The following is an 18,503-nucleotide window of genomic DNA, read 5'->3' as shown; positions in this document are numbered from 1 at the left end:
AAACGGTTCCTTTTTTGTTTGTCATAGTTTTTACTCACTGTTGATGTTTTTTGTCTTCCATTTACTATTAATTTAAAAACGGTGGCTTTAATTTAAAACATTAAACCCCCGAAAATACGGGTCAACGGCATATATGTATGTGACATTTGGAAATCAAACAGTTCAGATTCTATCTATGTAACATTTATGTCAAGCCGCTTAAAAGATGTAGATCCTTCCATCGTCTTTTTACCTTCTATAACAGGGGCCGGTATAGGGCTGCTTCCCCAAATAAAATTTCTTTAAAATCATGCAGTTTTCCCCACAAATAGAATTTACATCAAGTTTTTCCTTCCCCTTTTGTAAATATACCATGTAATTTTTCCCCAAAATTAAGGGCTGGGCTGCTTCCCCAACCTGTGAAAAAAAGCCCTGATTTTGATATGCTATGGTCTTCACATTTGTTCATATACTCACTTCCGCATGACTATCACTATAACCCATTTGTAGACTCTTAAAAATAGAGAGAAAAATTCCTAACCTACCCACAATCCGTTGAGCAAGATTTTTGGTCCTTAGTGTTGTTAGATTTCAGCCATCTTGTTTTACTATGGCAAAGTGATTAGAGTATTTACATAACAAAATGTGATGTTACTTATAATAAATTATGTCTAACCAAATTATCTATTCCTTTTCACATTTTGATATTGAAGTTATTTTTTGTCGCTTCTTTTGTGTCCAAGATAACAGGGCTGCGTGAGTATTGGTAATTATTTTTGCCAAATACATAGCTTTTATTTAATGTACAAACACATACTGACATAGTCAATTTTGTTATTGCTTTCTGCAGGATGTAGGAGTGAAACTGGAGGATGTAAAGTGCTTATGATATGATACAAAAGAGGCAAATCATACTATTTTGTATTACAAACTAAACCAGAATGATGTGACACATGGGAAACAAGCAAACAATGCCAGTGAGATTTCGGTTTATAGTTATATGAGGCTGAAACATTTTAATATTAGTGTATTCATCTCACATAACAATCTGACAATAAAAAATGTCGCATTCCGCACCAACCAGCGCTGACGCCTGTTTGAGCATCGTTCACAGTTTGATGTGCCATCGCCAAGGTGGAGAGAGTGAATCGTTCGCCAAACGTGCAATAGAATCGCTTGTTAAGAAGTTAAAGGAGAAACGAGATGAGCTAGATAGCTTGATAACAGCCATAACAACCAGTGGTGCGCATCCTTCAAAATGTGTAACTATCCAGCGGACTTTAGATGGACGGTTGCAGGTAGTGTGTTATGTAATTTGTAAAGTAAATTAGTTTGTTACAATTATCACAACAGTTACAGGAGTCAAATATTTCAAATTTATGTAATATGTAGTCACTTATTATCTGTTTATATTAATTTCAGATCATTACAATGTGAATGATTTAGTTTATAATTGTAATAATAGCTTATGACTTTTGTGGTCTTTTTTAACAAATTGATAGTCTTGGGGTCTTAAAAAAATATGTTAATATCTTTTAGATATTCTGTCAGTTATTGTTTTTGTGTTAAAAAAATGGAAGCCCTTAGCTGAAAATTGTTGTTTTTCTAATTTAGGAAATGATGAAAATTTCAAATTAGATTCTTCGAGATTTTTCTCAGCAAGCTTGATTTTATTTCAGTGTCTGTGAGGCTGAAAAAGAAAATGTTTTATTTCAAATTCATATCTATAGTTAGGTTTATACTCCAAATTCATAGAGTTATTTTATACTAATTTTCTTTAGTTGGAATGTGTTGGAAGCTATATGCTTATTGAAACACTTAAAGCTGTTCCTGGAACCAACTTAGCAATGTGTGTAACTTAAGTTTCTTGCTCAAGGAAACAATGGCTTGCCCCTGACAGGATTTGAACCCACGCAGGCAGCAATCCTTGGAATACTAATCTGATATGTTAACCACTCGGTCATGCCGCCATTCAATAGTTCACTCAAGATATAGTTTGTTTATATTTCTCAAATTTTAAATGATAAGTGTTGCAATAAATTTCCCAATTGCAAAATTAGTCAAAATAATATTTCTTAATGTTAACATGTTACAGGTAGCAGGCAGGAAAGGATTTCCACATGTTATATATGCCAGAATTTGGCGGTGGCCCGATCTTCATAAAAATGAACTAAAGCATGTTAAATACTGCCAATACGCATTTGATCTGAAACAAGACAGTGTTTGTGTGAATCCCTATCATTATGAGAGAGTTGTCTCCCCTGGAATAGATCTGTCGGGATTGACCATCCAACATGCTGGTGAGTATGATACAAATGGCCAAAGAATTTTAACTTTCTCTTATTATTTAAAAATGATCAGCGGGCACAGATATCAACAAAATATTTTATAAGGCCATGAGAATTAAAAGATATTTCACATGGGCATGGGAGTAATGTGTCAAACTACAATGAAATTCAGTGATTTTTTTTCCTGTATTTTACAGCCGAATAAAGGCTGTTTCCCCTAGCTCAAAATAGGTATATTTTCCCCTAAAAAAGCCAATTTTTCCCCTGAAATGCCCTGTGCACTTTTTCACCAGAAACATGACTCAACAGCATCTGACTTATTATATCAGCTAGAAGACAGAAAGCTGTCCCTATAGCCTCTGATTTGTACCATGCATGTTAAATTGAATTGAAATTGAAAATTTTATTAAATGTGTGGGTAAATTCCATTCTCACTTGTTGGAATTTGATTTTCCCCATTTCTGATTTATCGCGCTATATTTTCCCCTTCAGAAAGCCACAGGTTGTTTTGAAAATTGGAAAAAAAATCACTGAAATTTGTAAAAGTAACATTTGTACAGTTCTTTATTAAACACAAACTACAAATAAAATTTTAATGTTGATTCGTCTGAGTTTTCTTCACATTAATTGTTTAATTGATTCATTATAATCATACAGTATACTGTAGTCCATTAGGTATAAGAATGTTTAAAAATCATACAAGGTGAGATACCTCACACCTTTTCTTGTATGATTTTAGTGGAACCTTCATAATACATTTTCTTGTATGATTATAGAGTCACCTTCATTAAATACAATTTCTTGTATGATTAAAGTGCGACCTTCATAATACAATTTCTTGTATGATTAAAGTGCGACCTTCATAATACAATTTCTTGATTGATTTTAGTGCTGCCTTCATTATACAATTTCTTGTATGATTAAAGCACCCCCTTCATTAAATACAATTTCTTATATGATTAAAGTGCAACCTTCATTATACAATTTCTTGTATGATTAAAGCACAACCTTCATTATACAATTTCTTAATTGATTTTAGTGCCACCTTCATAGTAACATTTCTTGTATAATTTAAGCGCCACCATCAAGACTGGTCAAGGATGAATATGGTAATGAGATCGGGTCAGCTTCTGGACTTGACAGCGGTACATCAAGTGACCTCTCACAGACCGTTCAACATCCCCCAGTGGACGGCTTCAGTAGGATGTCTGGCATGGGTATGAATCCTGTTATATATCTTTAATATTTTAACCTAGCATTTCATTAATTTGTTAATATTCATTTTTTGTTGTTGCTCTTTTAAAGTGAATAGAATATGAATGATTGAATCAAAGGTCCACATGTCTAGATCCACAGGGAGAGCATTGGATTAGAAATCCCGGGATTGATGGTTTGATCCTTGGGCAGATGTAATTTCTGTGTGACTCTTGGACATTTAGTATTATTATTTCTTTGGTGGATATTTCTTGCCAAATCTTTTTTTTTTTGATAAATGTATGAGAAAAGTTAACTAGTTAAGTTTGTCTGTTTTTGTCCTGTTTTAAGTTTGTCTCAGAAATTGCAGTTTTAGTGTTGAATTATTTTGTTTTCTTAAGTATTTGAAAGGCAATATTTTTTTCTTAATTTGAAGAATTCCCATATCAATTTTTTCAGCTTTTTAGTTTTAAATGAGCTATGTAACATGTTTTAAATTAGGGCCGTCATCGTCAGCTAGTGTCGGGCCCGCGGGGCAGATCACAGACCCAAGAGTGTCGGGGGTTATTTCCAACCCGATGACCTCAATCTCAGCCAGCGGGAGTCGTATCAGTGAGTGAAGTGCTTGAACAGTGCTTGAACAATTCTAAATATAGAAGAGTGCTTGAAAATTAACTAGAAACGAGTGCTTGATTCTTACTAACATAATACCTGGGCTTCTTTCACTATATAATAGGGGTCATATAAAGGCCATTTTACAATTTCAAAATACAAGCTTCTTAACTGAAAGAAATGCCACTTTCACAATCCAGTATTTCTTTGATTGTGGCCACTAAACAGAATTACAACAAAATTTTAGTATTTTAAGCAGTGTCGCCTTCAAATACCATAAATTTTCCAAGATAATGTACAACTTGATGAAATCAGAGGTATTTAAACATTTCATGTTTGAATATCTACAGTTCATGTTTGTTTTTATGAAATAAAGAAAGCTACAGGTTGTTAAAAAAAACTTCACAAGTTGTGTCAAAATTGTGATGCTTCCTTGACATCTTTTAGGAAAATAATGCTATTCATGATTTCAAAGAAAATGGTGCTTTGTCTTTCACATATCAAAAAGGTCTAGGCCCCATATAGGGAAAAAAGCCCTGAATACTCAAACTTTACAGAGAGCTCATTTAATTGTTTCCTTTAAAAAGTATGCTTATTTTTTAATCTTGAGCAGAAAACTATTTTGCTTCATTTTGAAGCGACTATTTTGCACCATTTGAAGTGGCTATTTTACTTTTTACCTGTGGACAAAATTCAAGATATTGTATACACAATTGTCTTGGTATGTATTAAAGACAATGCTGTATTGCTTAAATATTGCTTAAAATATTTTAGGAATTCTATTTAACCACCCTCATTATCCAACTTGTTTCAGGTATAAACCTATCTTACTGGACAAGAACAAAGTTTTGAGGTGTTGAAATTGGGCCTTCAGCATAGTTGGTTATTTTAAGTTTTATGGGCTTCTGCTTGACCTGTACATTACTACAGGTGACCGAAGCTCAAGGTTGTTCAACTATTTTCTGAGATCTGTCTCAAATCTCCAGGTTTTTCATTGGTCAATATAAACAATCTCTGCAGGTTATTGACCAATCAGATAGGTGAAATCTGAGTTCAAGGTTAGACAATATGTATATAAGTTTTGACCCAGTTTAAATGAGCTCTCATGTCTTGAAAGATTGCATACTTACCTCCCTTGCTAGACTGCAGTGATACATTGCTTGAGAGAGTTATCTTCCTTAGTTTGATATACTTTATTAACATATTATAGGAGTTCTCTTCCTTTGCTAACATTTTTAGCTTTATTTACTTCAAGTTAATATCTATCTTGAAATAAACTAGACATAATTAATTGTACAGTATAGTTATATGAAATTTAAACTTTGTAGATTGCTAACTTTAAAGTGGCCTTCAGTTTTTTTAGATTGTATCATAAAATTGTCAAATGAAAATAGCTAAATTGGAAAATGAAATTTGGTCTCAATAAAGTACATTAACAAAATAAGGAAAACCCACGATACCTCTATATATATCAGTCAATCTTCTATATGTAAATTAGTAAAGCAGAATATTCATTTACTGATCTTCTATTTTTAGAAACGAATGCCACTGGCACTCTATAAATCGCTCTCAGGACTCTGTTTTGGAGAAGTATGATGCCTTTTTCCAAGACAAAATTACTGAGATACTTACTTTGAAACAATACAGAATTGTTTTTTCAACAAAAATTAAAAGCTGAAGGCCACTTTAAACTGTTTACTAAAGTATAGCATTTTAGAAGGAATATGAATGTAAGAGTTGTCTTTCTTTCTTCTGACATTCATTAGAGTTGTGTCCCCTTTTAATAAAAGTTAGTTGTATAGAGACAAAGAGAGACAGGGAGAGAGAGTAGAAATATATAAAATTATCTACTTATTATGCTAGTATATTCTTTCCTAGTATGACTATAGTTAGAACTGTTATCATTCAGGAATCCTAATAACTATTTTTGGATTGTTGCCAACATTGAAAGAAGCATCTAAAATAATTTTAAAGTTGAAATTTAATAAAAAAAATGTTATTTTGAAATTCTGACATGAAAACTGCTTATTTTAAGTTAAGTTATTAGGCCTAATGTGTATTTAAATTTTAATTCTAATTTTTATAACAGATGTTTTTTTTTAAAGGTGTTATTTTTGTGCCCCCACGTTAGTGGCGGGCATTTAGATTTACCCTTGTCCGTCCGTCCGTCCTTCCGTCCGTCCGTCCGTTCACTTTTGTGTCGCACGTAACTCAAAAAGTATTTGACCTAGAGTCATGAAACTTTACAGGAATGTTGATCAGCATGTGTAGTTGTGCACCTGGGTATTTTGGTCTGGATATTTTTAGTATTTTCAGAGTTATTGCCCTTGACTTAGTAAAATTTTGCAATTTTCAACTTGTGTCGCATGTAACTCAAAAAGTATTTGACCTACAGTCATGAAACTTTACAGGAATGTTGATCAGCATGTGTAGTTGTGCACCTGGGTATTTTCGTCTGGATATTTTTAGTATTTTCAGAGTTATTGCCCTTGACTTAGTAAAATTTTGCAATTTTCAACTTGTGTCGCATGTAACTCAAAAAGTATTTGACCTAGAGTCCTGAAACTTTACAGGAATGTTAATCAGCATGTGTAGTTGTGCACCTGGGTATTTTCGTGTGCATATCATTAGTATTTTCAGAGTTATTGCCCTTGACTTAGTAAAATTTGGCAATTTTCAACATGTGTCGCACGTAACTCAAAAAGTATTTGACCTAGAGTCATGTAACTTTACAGGAATGTTGATCAGCATGTGCAGTTGTGCACCAGGTATTTTCGTCTGGATTTATTTAGTATTTTTAGAGTTATTGCCCTTCACTTAGAAAATTTTTGCAATTTTCAACTTGTGTCGCAAGTTTCTCAAAAAGGATTTGACATAGTCATTAAACCTTATGGGCAGGTTGCTCAGCATATTTTAGATTTGCACCTGGGGTTTCGCTTGTGGATTTATCCAGTATTTGTAGAGTTATTTCCCTTGACTTAGTAAAAAGATTGACAGAACAGTGGGGCGGTGGGGGCACCCGTGTCCTATGGACACATTTCTAGTTTATATGAATGTTTTCATCATGTTTGGTAGGTGTAACAATACTTTGTTTCTTGCATAAATACTCTCCTAACTTTGTACAATGCATTTTTTCTGCTGTCTGCTATTTAGTTATATGAAAGTTTGAATTGTACTGGTAAAAGCTGAAATACCTGTTTTTGGCCATGATTGTTTACAATACACTTAGCACATATGACTAAACAGAAATTAGGTTGCCATGGCTGAGTGATGAACAGTTGTTGACTTCAAACCACTTTTTCCTGGCCTCACTGTTGTAAGTTCCAATCCCGACAGGGACTTTGGATTCTTACATGTGAGGATGCTATAGATCGAACTTAAGAAACATCATTGGTTCTACTCTGGTGAGAGTTCTTGACTGAAATAATAATGCATGGAATATTTTCCTCTGCCAATAAAGCTAGACAGTTGCCATTTGACCTATATTGTGTTGGTGTCAAGTAAAACTCACAAAAAAAAAGATGAAGAAGAAAGAAATTTCTGTTATACCATTTATCAGTGAAGTTCAATTTATAAAGATGGGGCATTACATTTTCATATTTTAGGCAGGTTTTATATTTTATGATAAACTTTGCTCATTATTATCAGTTAATTGTCAATCACTATTACAATAGCCAAAACATTGTATTTTGTGTTGTACAGCTTGTTGAGTTAAACTTGATGGTGAAAAAAATGAGCATTATCATAATGTCACTTTAAAATGAGTACAGAGTTAGGTATTTCTGCATGACCAGACTCAGAATGATATTTAACAATATTTAAGTATACTGAAATCTCTGTTTCAGATTAATTAAAAGGTCGGGCAAGTCCATTGTATCATAGCTAGGAGAGTAATGGGACATGGTCACTTTGTTTGTTTTAAACGGAATGAAATAAAATAAAATTAATAAATAGTTTAATAAGAAGGTGATTGGAAGCAGCATTTAGTTTTAAACTTCTTTAAAGGAACTCCACTGAGATCCAAAAGCCTTAAAACATTAAATTAGAATTTCTTACATAGACCAGCTTGGAGACATAAAACAGAAAGATTTTCAAAATGTAATTAAAGAAATATTCTATGAAATAAGTTGAAAATTGTATGTTTGTGCTGTGCTCTACGTATGATTTGAGTGAAAAGCGTTGAATAGAGCTGTCATTGATTCAGTGCAAAGCATATCAACGATATATCGATATCAAGTGACTAAAATCAAGGATACACCGATATATCGATAATATCCTATACTCACTTGTCTGTCATTCACTTTCATACCTGTTTCAATGATTTCAGTCAAAAACATGTTCTGTACAGTGTCTAGTCCACTGCATGATTTTTTCCAGACAATATTTTTTGTCACCATTGCTATGAAATAATTCCACTATATAACAAAAGCATAACATTAGATATAAATTACTGCTTCTGTATATATTTTGGGTGAATTTTATAATTTCTAGACATTTAATTTATTAGACAAAAGTATCGATTTTTAGCTCACCTGAGTATATGCTCAGGGTGAGCTATTAGGATCACTCTTCGTCCGTCGTACGTCGTCCGTTGTCCGTTCACACTTTTCAAACGACATCTCCTCTGAAACCATAAGGCAGATCATAATGAAACTTCACAGGGATGTTCCTTGTGTGAAGCCTTAACAAAGTTGTTCAAAGAATTCCATTCCATGCAGAACTCTGGTTGCCATGGCAACCAAAAGAAAAAACTTTAAACATCTTCTTCTAAAAAACCCAAAGAGCTAGAGCTTAGATATTTGGCATGAAACATCTTCTAGTGAGTGTCTACCAAGATTGTTCAAATGAAAGCCCTGGGGTCAAAATTGGCCCCGTCCCAGGGTGTCATTGATTTTCCCTATATGCATATAGTAAAAACTTAAAAAAATCTTCTTTTAAAGAACCCAAAGAGCTAGAGCTTAGATATTAAAGCTACATTAAATAAATATGTAAAAATATTTTGCCGTCGGCCTAAAAACCAAGCATTAATTTCCACAGTTTCATTAACCTTTTTAACAGTATCGTTGTAAATCTCATCAAATATTGTTCATAAATTAGGATTTTAATTGGAAAACCCCACGGTAACACTGAAGTTAGTATACGAATTTTAACATGCAAATGAGGACTATAATCAGCTCGTGTATGCACCATGTCACGGTGTTATAGTAGCTATCCGAAACACAGCAAATGTAAGATTTTCTTGCGCAAACACACATTTACCGTTTAAGCTTCACGGTGCACTGGCCTGGGGTTCAGAAAAAATAATCATCTCATGAAAAAGATTAAATTTGTATAAAAATATCCGTTACAATGCGGTAATATACCGTTAAATTAGGACTGCTACTTATAGTCATGTTTGTTGATTTAACATTGCTGTACGGATGATCCGAAGGCGGAGTTTCTCATACAAACAGAAATTGTACTTCCGAATTCGCCACAATGAGGTTGCACATTTGTATGCTCATTAAACTCATGTTGGTTGTCTGGACACCAAAATAAGATCTGGAGTTGATATGAAACCCAATTTATTAATGAAATGTCGCTTTTTCTTTTTTATGAAATATATTTAATGTAACTTTAAGCATGAAACATCTTCTAATGAGTGTCTACCAAGATTGTTCAAATAAAAGCCCTGGGGTCAAAATTGGCCCCGCCCCAGGGGGTCATTGATTTTCCCTATATGCATAATTATAGTAAAAACTTTAAAAAATCTTCTTCTAAAAAACCCAAAGAGCTAGAGCTTAGATATTTGGCATGAAACATGTTCTAATGGATGTCTACCAAGTTTGTTCAAATGATAGCCCTGGGGTCAAAATTGGCTCCGCCCCAGGGGGTCATTGATTTTCCCTATATGCATATAGTAAAAACTTAAAAAAGTTTCTTTTAAAGAAGCCAAAGAGCTAGAGCTAAGATATTTAGCATGAAACATCTTCTAATGAGTGTCTACCAAGTCTGTTCAAATAAAAGCCCTGGGGTCAAAATTGGCCCAGCCCCAGGGGTCATTGATTTTCCCTATATACATGTAGTAAAAACTTAAAAGTCTTCTTTTAAAGAACCCAAAGAGCTAGAGCTAAGATATTTAGCATGACACATCTTCTAATGGTTGTCTACCAAATTTGTTCAAATAAAAGCCCTGGGGTCAAAATTGGCCCCGCCCTAGGGGGTCATTGATTTTCCCTATATTGCATATAGTAATTAAAAACTTCAAATCTTCTTTTAAAGAACCCAAAGAGCTAGAGCTAAGATATTTAGCATGAAACATGTTCTAATGGGTGTCTACCAAGTTTGTTAAAATAAAAGCCCTGGGGTTAAAATTGGCCCTGCCAGGGGGAGGGGGGCAAAAGTCATTGTTTTTCATTATTTGTGTATAGTAAAAGCTTAACATCATGAAACATCTTCTAATGGGTGTCTTCCAAGTTTGTTCAAATAAAAGCCCTTTGGTTTAAACTGGCCCCTCCCTGGGGGCCTATGTACAGGTGAGCGACCCCAGGGCCATCATGGCCCTCTTGTTTAAAATGTGTATCGATTATTGATCGGCAAAAAAATATCAACGATACATCGATATTGTCGATATCGATGACAGCTCTAGCGTTGAAACACTTTTCTTTCACAATTGGAATACCGGTAAATATTCTGGAAAAAAAAGTGAGTAAATGATATGAAATTTTGCACAGAAGTTACTGGTCTGGATCTACATCAAATGAAACATTAGTTTTGAAAAAAAAATAATTAAGTCCCTTCATGTCAAAAAACCACAGTGGAGTCCCTTTAACCTTTAGCCAGCCAGTGCAGACCAAGAACAGCTGGCATATCAGTGTTGGTGAATCATGGTCTGCACTATTCATTCAGTACTTACTTTGACATTTTTTAGCTCACCTGTCACAAAGTAACATGGTGAGCTTTTGTGATCGCTTTTCGTCCGGCGTCCGTCCGGTGTCCGTCGGTAAACTTTTACTTTAAACGACATCTCCTCATAAACCACTAAGCCAATTTCATCCAATTTCACAGGAATGTTCCTTTGGTAGTCAACTTTAAAAATTGTTCCAAGCAGAAAGAAAAAACTTAAAATAGATATCAAGCATGAATTATCTTCTAGTGATTGTCTACCAAGTTTGTTCAAATAAAAGCCCTGGGGACAAAATTGGCCCCGCCCAGAGGGGGGGTCATTGTTTTTCCCTACATGTGTAATAGTAAAAACTTAAAAAATCTTCTTAGAGCTAGAGCTTAGATATTTTACATGAAACATCTTCAAATGGGTGTCTACCAAGTTTATTCAAATAAAAGCCCCTGGGTTAAAATTGGCCCCGCCCCGGCGGCCTATATATACCGGTGAGCGATTTCAGGGCCATCATGGCCCTCTTGTTTCTTTAAATGATGAATAGTTAACCTGTTTTTGTCTTGAATGAAAGAAGAACAAGTTCAATGAATATATATATGGTAGAAGGGTTTAATTTTCATACTATTAATGTCACTTTATTTTTGACTATGTGGCCTGATACCACTAAATTAAAAAAAAAAAAAACACTGTCTTTAGTCTGGTTTGCTTTCTTTTCTGATTGCCTGAAAATAACGATTTTTTTTGTTGTTGATAATTGAAGGTAGCAGTGGTATAGGGCCCGGCCATGCGATGTCACCACAATCCTATTCTACAGGGATACCCAACTCACAGGCTATAACACCATATTCCAACAGAAGTATGTCATTTACTTTGTTACCTTGTTAGCTCGACTATTTAGAGAATGGGAGAGCTATTGTACTCACCCCCGGCATCTGCGTCACCATCCACTGTGGTTAAGCTTTTGTGTCTCTGATCTGATCAAGTTAGTATCTTCAAAACTAATGAAGGAAATGGGTTGTACCATTATATGATTATCTAACATGATCAGCACAGGTCCCATAACTCTTCAGTTAACTTTTTACAGAGTTATACCCCTTTTCTTACTGTCATGCACTGAGTGTAGTCAAGTGCACTGTTTTACAAACAGTGCTCGTTTAAAGAATGTTTTGAGTTATCATAGTTAAAGCCCTTTGTGACTGAGAGGTTGCCTTTACTGGATAACAGCCACCACCTATGTGATCATAAGAGGCAACTAAATGGGTTCAAATTACTGAAGTCTATGCATCTCTCAGCCCCAGCAGATGAGGGGTTTTGACCTCTGGTGTTGCTTTGAAGTTTGTAACACCTGAGGTTAGCCAAAATCACCTTTCCTGTTAAGTACCAGCTTGTTAAAGATTTTTTATCCTGCTATATTTTTTAACCATTGCAAGATATATTAAGTGTGTGGTACTTATTATTATTATATTATTATACTTAAAGTTGCATATTATTTATTCTCTTTGATGTTGTGAAACGTACATTATGAATAGTTGTTATGCAATCACTGTTGTTAAATACTCTCTTTACTTTGTTGAACAGCGCCCTCTACCAGCTGGGATGGAGGGAATGCTTCATTTACACAGAAACATGACGGTCAACAGTATTGTAAGTTTGAATTTTATTTGTGTGTCATACTCTGTCCGAGGGTAGAATAAAATAATCTGTTTCTGGGCCCCCTATCTACTCAATGTTTTGAAGGGTCAGGAACCAGAAACCAATTAATAATGTCAGCCCTTTTACATTATTTCCCTTGTTTCTTATTATCACCATAAATGCTTTAAGCTTTAACTGTTTTCATTATCTTGTATAATTATGCTAAAAGAAGAACTTATTTCTTAATAACCAGAGAAAAATACAAAATGTCTTGAAAGTAGTTCTATGACTGGTATGTTCTCCTGTTACCCATCATGCCATGTCAATATTAATTAAGATTGATAGATGCAGACATTTTTAGTGTATGGAAAGTCAGTGGTTCTACCCTGGTGATTGCGCATGCCTGAAAAAAAATGCCTGAGATCTTCCTCTGCCAGATAAGGTGGAGAGTCACTACACATGTATATTGCCCGTACGGTACTGATGTGATGGCAAACTGAGCCAAAAATACAATCTTAATAGCTATTGAACCTTGTAAATTTTGTTCACAGAACTGTCCAAGATATGTCATATTGCCTGCGTTACAGGTGTGGAGAGAACCTTTGAAAACATTTTATTACGACAACTGGCCTTAAAGCATAATAAAGTATAATATTGTATTGTATGTTTTCAGGGAATAATCATACAATACAGAGCCCTGATGTACCTCTTCAACCTCTAACCAATCAACCTCGTAAGTATATCCTGATTACTACTTCCTTTTACTTAATCTGCTGAATTTCTTAAAATGAACTTGCCCAGCTTCCATATTTGGAACTGTCTGTTATCAATTTTGGGGATATCACAATGAAAACTTAAAGTGTTTTCTTAAATGGACTTGCCCAGTTCTGTTTTTTGGAGCTGTCCATTATCAATTTTAGGGATATCAAGATGAAAACTTAAAGTGTTTTCTTAAATGGACTTGCCCAGTTCTGTTATTAAGAGCTATTCATTATCAGTAAGATGAAAACTTAAATGTAAGATGGCCAACAATATAGAGTCTTGTCATTTGGCATAGCTTTGTATGCTAGTCTGGCATTGTTATAGAAGAGAAGGCTTGTTGTTTTTGGTTCAGACTTGGTAAGGGGCAACTACAGCATTGTTACATTTAATTTGTAGACTTGTTCAGTATTCAATTTGGAAAAGTCCATTTTTATTTGTTTGGGTCGTCAGACCAAACAAATAATGGTAGCGAAATTTCAGAGTCTAATGCTGTTAATTGCAAATGCCGAAAGTAGTCCACTTTTTTGAAGCGGTTACTTCCCTTTATATGTACACTAAAGCCGAAAATTTCAGGGGAGATGACTGCATAGATGGTCAAAGACAGGCACATTTATATTCGAGCAAAATAATTCCCGAATGGTCGAATATTTCTAATATTGTTTTATTGTATTTTCTGATCGAAAATAAGTAAATACAAAGCGGACATTCAATCACTGACACAGAAGTTTACGACAAACCTAACAACAAGTAGTTCTCACTTTTGCAACCACCGTAAAAAATCAGTATTGGACAGCCATGTATATATTCTGATGTGACATCATTTGCTTAATAGGTAGGGAACACTAAATGTTAGCGTTTCACTATAGGGGCTTCAAGAACAGAAAAGGGTTATTTTCACTGTAAACAGTTCTAATGTTGGTTATGTGATAAATGAAATATTATATTTGTGTAGATTCATTGTTTAATTTATCAATTAACAAAATCTGGATATGAATATTTCAGCTCCAGAATTCTGGTGTACAATATCGTACTTCGAGTTAGATCAGCAGGTCGGTGAGACATTTAAAGTACCGTACAGTTGTAGTACGGTAACTGTGGACGGGTACACTGACCCTTCAAGTCTAGATCGGTTTTGTCTAGGCCAACTTTCTAACGTACATAGATCTGAAGCCAGTGAACGGGCAAGGTGAGTTTGCTTTTGTAATGTGATGTGCTGAAAATATTTCTATTCAGGAATTGGATTATTTATCAGGGAATTCCCCAGGCGCTTTTAGCGCATCGGCGCCGATGCGCTAAAATTTCAGAACAAGAAATCCCGATGCGCTTAAAATTATCATAGCGCTTTAAAAAATGACCGATATCCCTTTCTTCTGTGTCTATAAGTTAACCCCAATTAGCCAAATAAACAAGCCAATATACATGTCCTGTGTAGATAATTACCCGAGGCGTATACACAACCCGATACACTGATTGCCTTTATACTGTGTGACGTCACAGACACCTGTCATCGGTGTCTGCAGACGACTGTTCGTGCACTTTTAGGTGTTGTCAATTACCATGTATTGAGATGGGTGCAATTTAACCGCGGCATGTGTGATATTTACATGTTTCAGGTAGGTGTAATAACTTTTATTGCTTTGATAATATAATTGGCATTAATTGACATGCGATATAACAGTTTGATATTTAGGGGTGAATGGGTTAATTGTCTTGATAGAAGTGTAATGTTCAATTTCATCTTTCACTTTCTTATGGTCGTTACGTCTAAACAGTAGTATACTGTAGTATTAAGATTTCAAAAAATAATATGTCTAACATGAATAAGGGAAGCCTAGTTCACTATCAATTATAAGAGGTTTTTTTGTGAGCAATGTCGTTGAAACTGTCTCAGGATCATTTTGCTTTTTTTTTCTTTTTTTACTCTTGGATTAAACTGCATAGATATTCAGAAATAAATTTGGTTGATGGCTACGTTAACATTGAAAACATTTACGACTGTTCATTATCAACTTGCAAATGAGTGAAAAACAACACAAAAAACTTTACATCAACAATCCCACTTAGTGACAGCCAATTGGTCATTTTCTTTTTAATTAAACATATCTTGTAATCTGTGTCTGTTCAGTGAATCCCCAAAATGAAAAAAATATTAACTTTGCAGGCCCTCTTTAATCGAGCCTGTTCATGGACAGCTTTGTGAAGTGCAATCTACTGTCCTACCCCTTAGCATTGGTTTGTCAGAACATACAGGAGCTGGCCAGGCACTTTGGTGTAGATATGGAGCAGTGCCGCAGCCATTGGCACCAGGTACGTGCCAGTCTAGAGGGGACTGATCAGTCAGCCGACCAGACCATGACATGGATTACTGGCAACCTTTCTACCAGTCATCCAGCTCTTTACAGAATTGCTGCTGTGGGTCTCCTCCTCCCAACCTCTACTGCAGGTAAGCATTATTAAATTCATTCATTCTTGAACATTAATGAAATTCCAATGACAGTTGCAGATGTGTAACACTTTGCTAGAAGTTTTTCAACATTTCAAATATAATTTTTTTTACTTAGTTAAGTTTAAATAGGCTTGAAGTTTTAAATTTTCAAATATTCACATCAAAAACAAACAATATAAAAAGACATGAGGTTAACATAACTGATTTACTTTCATTTATTCATTTCAGATTTTTGAGCGAGGATTCAGCTGCCTGAAGAGAGTTAAGACTGAAAAACAGGAATTGTCTCTCTGTAAAAGTTCTGAACTATCTTCTTGCCGTCTCCCTTTAAGGACCCCCATTAGAATCTTTCAACTTTGAGAAGGCAGTCAAGGCATGGAAGGACAACAAACCTAGAAGACAGCCCCACTTTTAATGATGTTAATGAAGAAAAAAACAACTGAAATATACTCATTTAAATGGGACACACACATACATAAAATGTTGATCACATGTTGTGGAACTTGTGTTTATATATAATTGTTTATTTATTTGAATTGTTGGAAATGGAAAAAGTAAAAATAATAAAAATTAAGAAAATGTTTATCAAGTGAAAAGCTTTCATTATTTGTTTTAAAACAGCCCACAGCAGTATCTTGACACCTTAAATGGCAAAAATTTTCGACACGCGGTATTGGGGTCAAGACCCCCTCCCGCACCCACCCCCGTCTTATTAAAAAAATGTAGCGCTTAAAAAAAATCCTAGGGAATTCCCTGATTTATTGATGTTGTCCTATATTCATCCTGACTATGGCTTAAACTTCTTGTTGTATTTTGTTTTTTTGTGAATATGGAATAGGGTGGTACCATTGGATACCATAGTAATTTAAGTTTCGTAAACTTGTAATATTGAAGAATAAAACTTGCTTTCACTGACTTATTTTAAGGTATTAGCACCCGAATGCATTACCTCCGCTTTGAAGAGTATTCAAATAGGCTAGGATTACTGTTAACTACATTGAAAATGAGGGCCATGGGTTCAATCCCCAGAAGGGTCAACTTTTTTTTTCTTTCTTTTTTTCTTCTAACATTATTTATGTATCTCTCATGTCCCATATGGAAAGAAAAAATGTGTTTTAATTTTGAATTTATATAGGTATTTATTGGCTAAATTATGCTAAATCTAGTAATAAATATGGTACCTGATTATTTTTCAAAGTGTAATTATAATCAAAACTAGACGGTTTAAAAGTATTTCATATTTTACAAGATCAACCAATATACTATTTTAAAAAATTTAGGGAAACTTTGAAAACAGGCACTCATTTGGGTAAATTTTAAGAATTTTTTTAAGTAGAACAGGGTTCGAATTTAAGCTGGCATACTGGCAAAATGCCAGTTGAAATCTAATAATGCCAGTAAAAATTACTCTAACTGGCATTTATTTGCAAGTGACTGTTCAGTTTGGACGTTTACATAATTGTTATCTTCTGAGCTGATATGATTGGCAACTGCCCGCTGCAGTAACTGATGACGTTTACCTTAAAAACTTAAAAATAAATTTTAAGTTGCTCTATCGGTATTTATTTTTTCTGTGACTATATTTTGATGGATTATTTATAATAGCCAGATCCAAGATGTTTTATCAGAGTCCAATGTAAATGCTTAGCACTCCTCTGTAAAGTGTTTACTTTTAAGCTGAAATATTTATTTATTTTAAGTAGATCAGTACCTCTGAGTTTTAGGGTTGTTGGTGTAATCAAGTACAAAATATGCTAAAATTAATGAAGGTCCTAAGAAATAACATAACATGAACAAGTTTATAACTGTACATTGTCACCAGTGGGTGTTCCTCTGGTATATCAAATCTGATCTTATCATTTATAAATTAATGTGTTGAAATGTTTTTGTTTCGTTATCTGTGTTTATCAGTTATAAAGATGATTTTGATATTCAATGGACATTCAAGCTTAATATCTTTTTTCATACCAGATTTTCAAATTCATTGTCATTGTATATTATAATAATAATAATAATAATAATAAGATACGTGATCATGGAAATGCCAGTTGACTACCTCATATTGCCAGTTAAACATTTGATCACTTGCAAAAATCTGCAAGTAGAAAATCTTGCTAAATTCTAACCCTGTAGAAAAATGGTCAGACATGTGGTAAAAATGGGTGGGGTAGGGTAACATTTTTATACAGATTTTTATAAATTTTTAGTAGAAACCATAATTTTGCTTATGTGGATTGTTAGCTGAATGGTACTATTTGTTTTTTACCAAAAATTCATGGGAAAACATTTTTCATTAGAATGTTATTGCAGATTATTTAAAGGTTCCTCATTTCTAAAAAAGTGCCCTCATTATCATAACATCCTAGTGTGAGTTCAAAAAAGTGGCCATAACTTGATTTCCGTACGGTAAACTTTGTTTAAATTTTGCATACAGGTGTACTTTAAGGTATACATCTGACCTATGATGTCAATTCTTTAGTTCCTGATAGTGCCCATTAGGGTCCTAATACCTTAATAGTATAAATTGTTATTTCTTTAATTTTAAGGACATGTGTCCTATAGAATTTAAGTCAGTTTTAAAAAAAGTAATATTTTGGTCGGTCTACCATGTTTGATGGGTGGTACTACATAATTATAGAAATTTACACAATTTTGGGAAACTGCATATAGGCGTGTCCATGGTACTTGCGGGAAGTATTATGTATTTTCAGTT

At 34.2% G+C, this 18,503-nt stretch overlaps 1 protein-coding gene across 2 annotated transcripts; it reads left to right on the top strand.

Annotated features, from left to right (window-relative positions):
* Positions 1-834: 834 nt before the first annotated feature.
* Positions 835-14,530, top strand: LOC132746308 (mothers against decapentaplegic homolog 4-like; the record flags this gene model as incomplete). Of its 2 annotated transcripts, XM_060735421.1 has the most annotated exon segments (8): positions 835-1,277; positions 2,075-2,279; positions 3,344-3,484; positions 3,963-4,073; positions 11,711-11,806; positions 12,529-12,594; positions 13,256-13,315; positions 14,347-14,530. In XM_060735421.1, coding segments are annotated over 8 exon segments (1,100 nt in total), but the record flags the coding sequence as incomplete, so codon positions are not given.
* Positions 14,531-18,503: the final 3,973 nt, after the last annotated feature.

Source organism: Ruditapes philippinarum, unplaced genomic scaffold, assembly GCF_026571515.1.
Source record: "Ruditapes philippinarum isolate M1 unplaced genomic scaffold, ASM2657151v2 ctg16953_1_1_1_1, whole genome shotgun sequence".
Classification (NCBI taxonomy): domain Eukaryota; kingdom Metazoa; phylum Mollusca; class Bivalvia; order Venerida; family Veneridae; genus Ruditapes; species Ruditapes philippinarum.
Note: the sequence above shows the minus strand (reverse complement) of the source record. Positions and strands in the feature narration are given on the sequence as shown.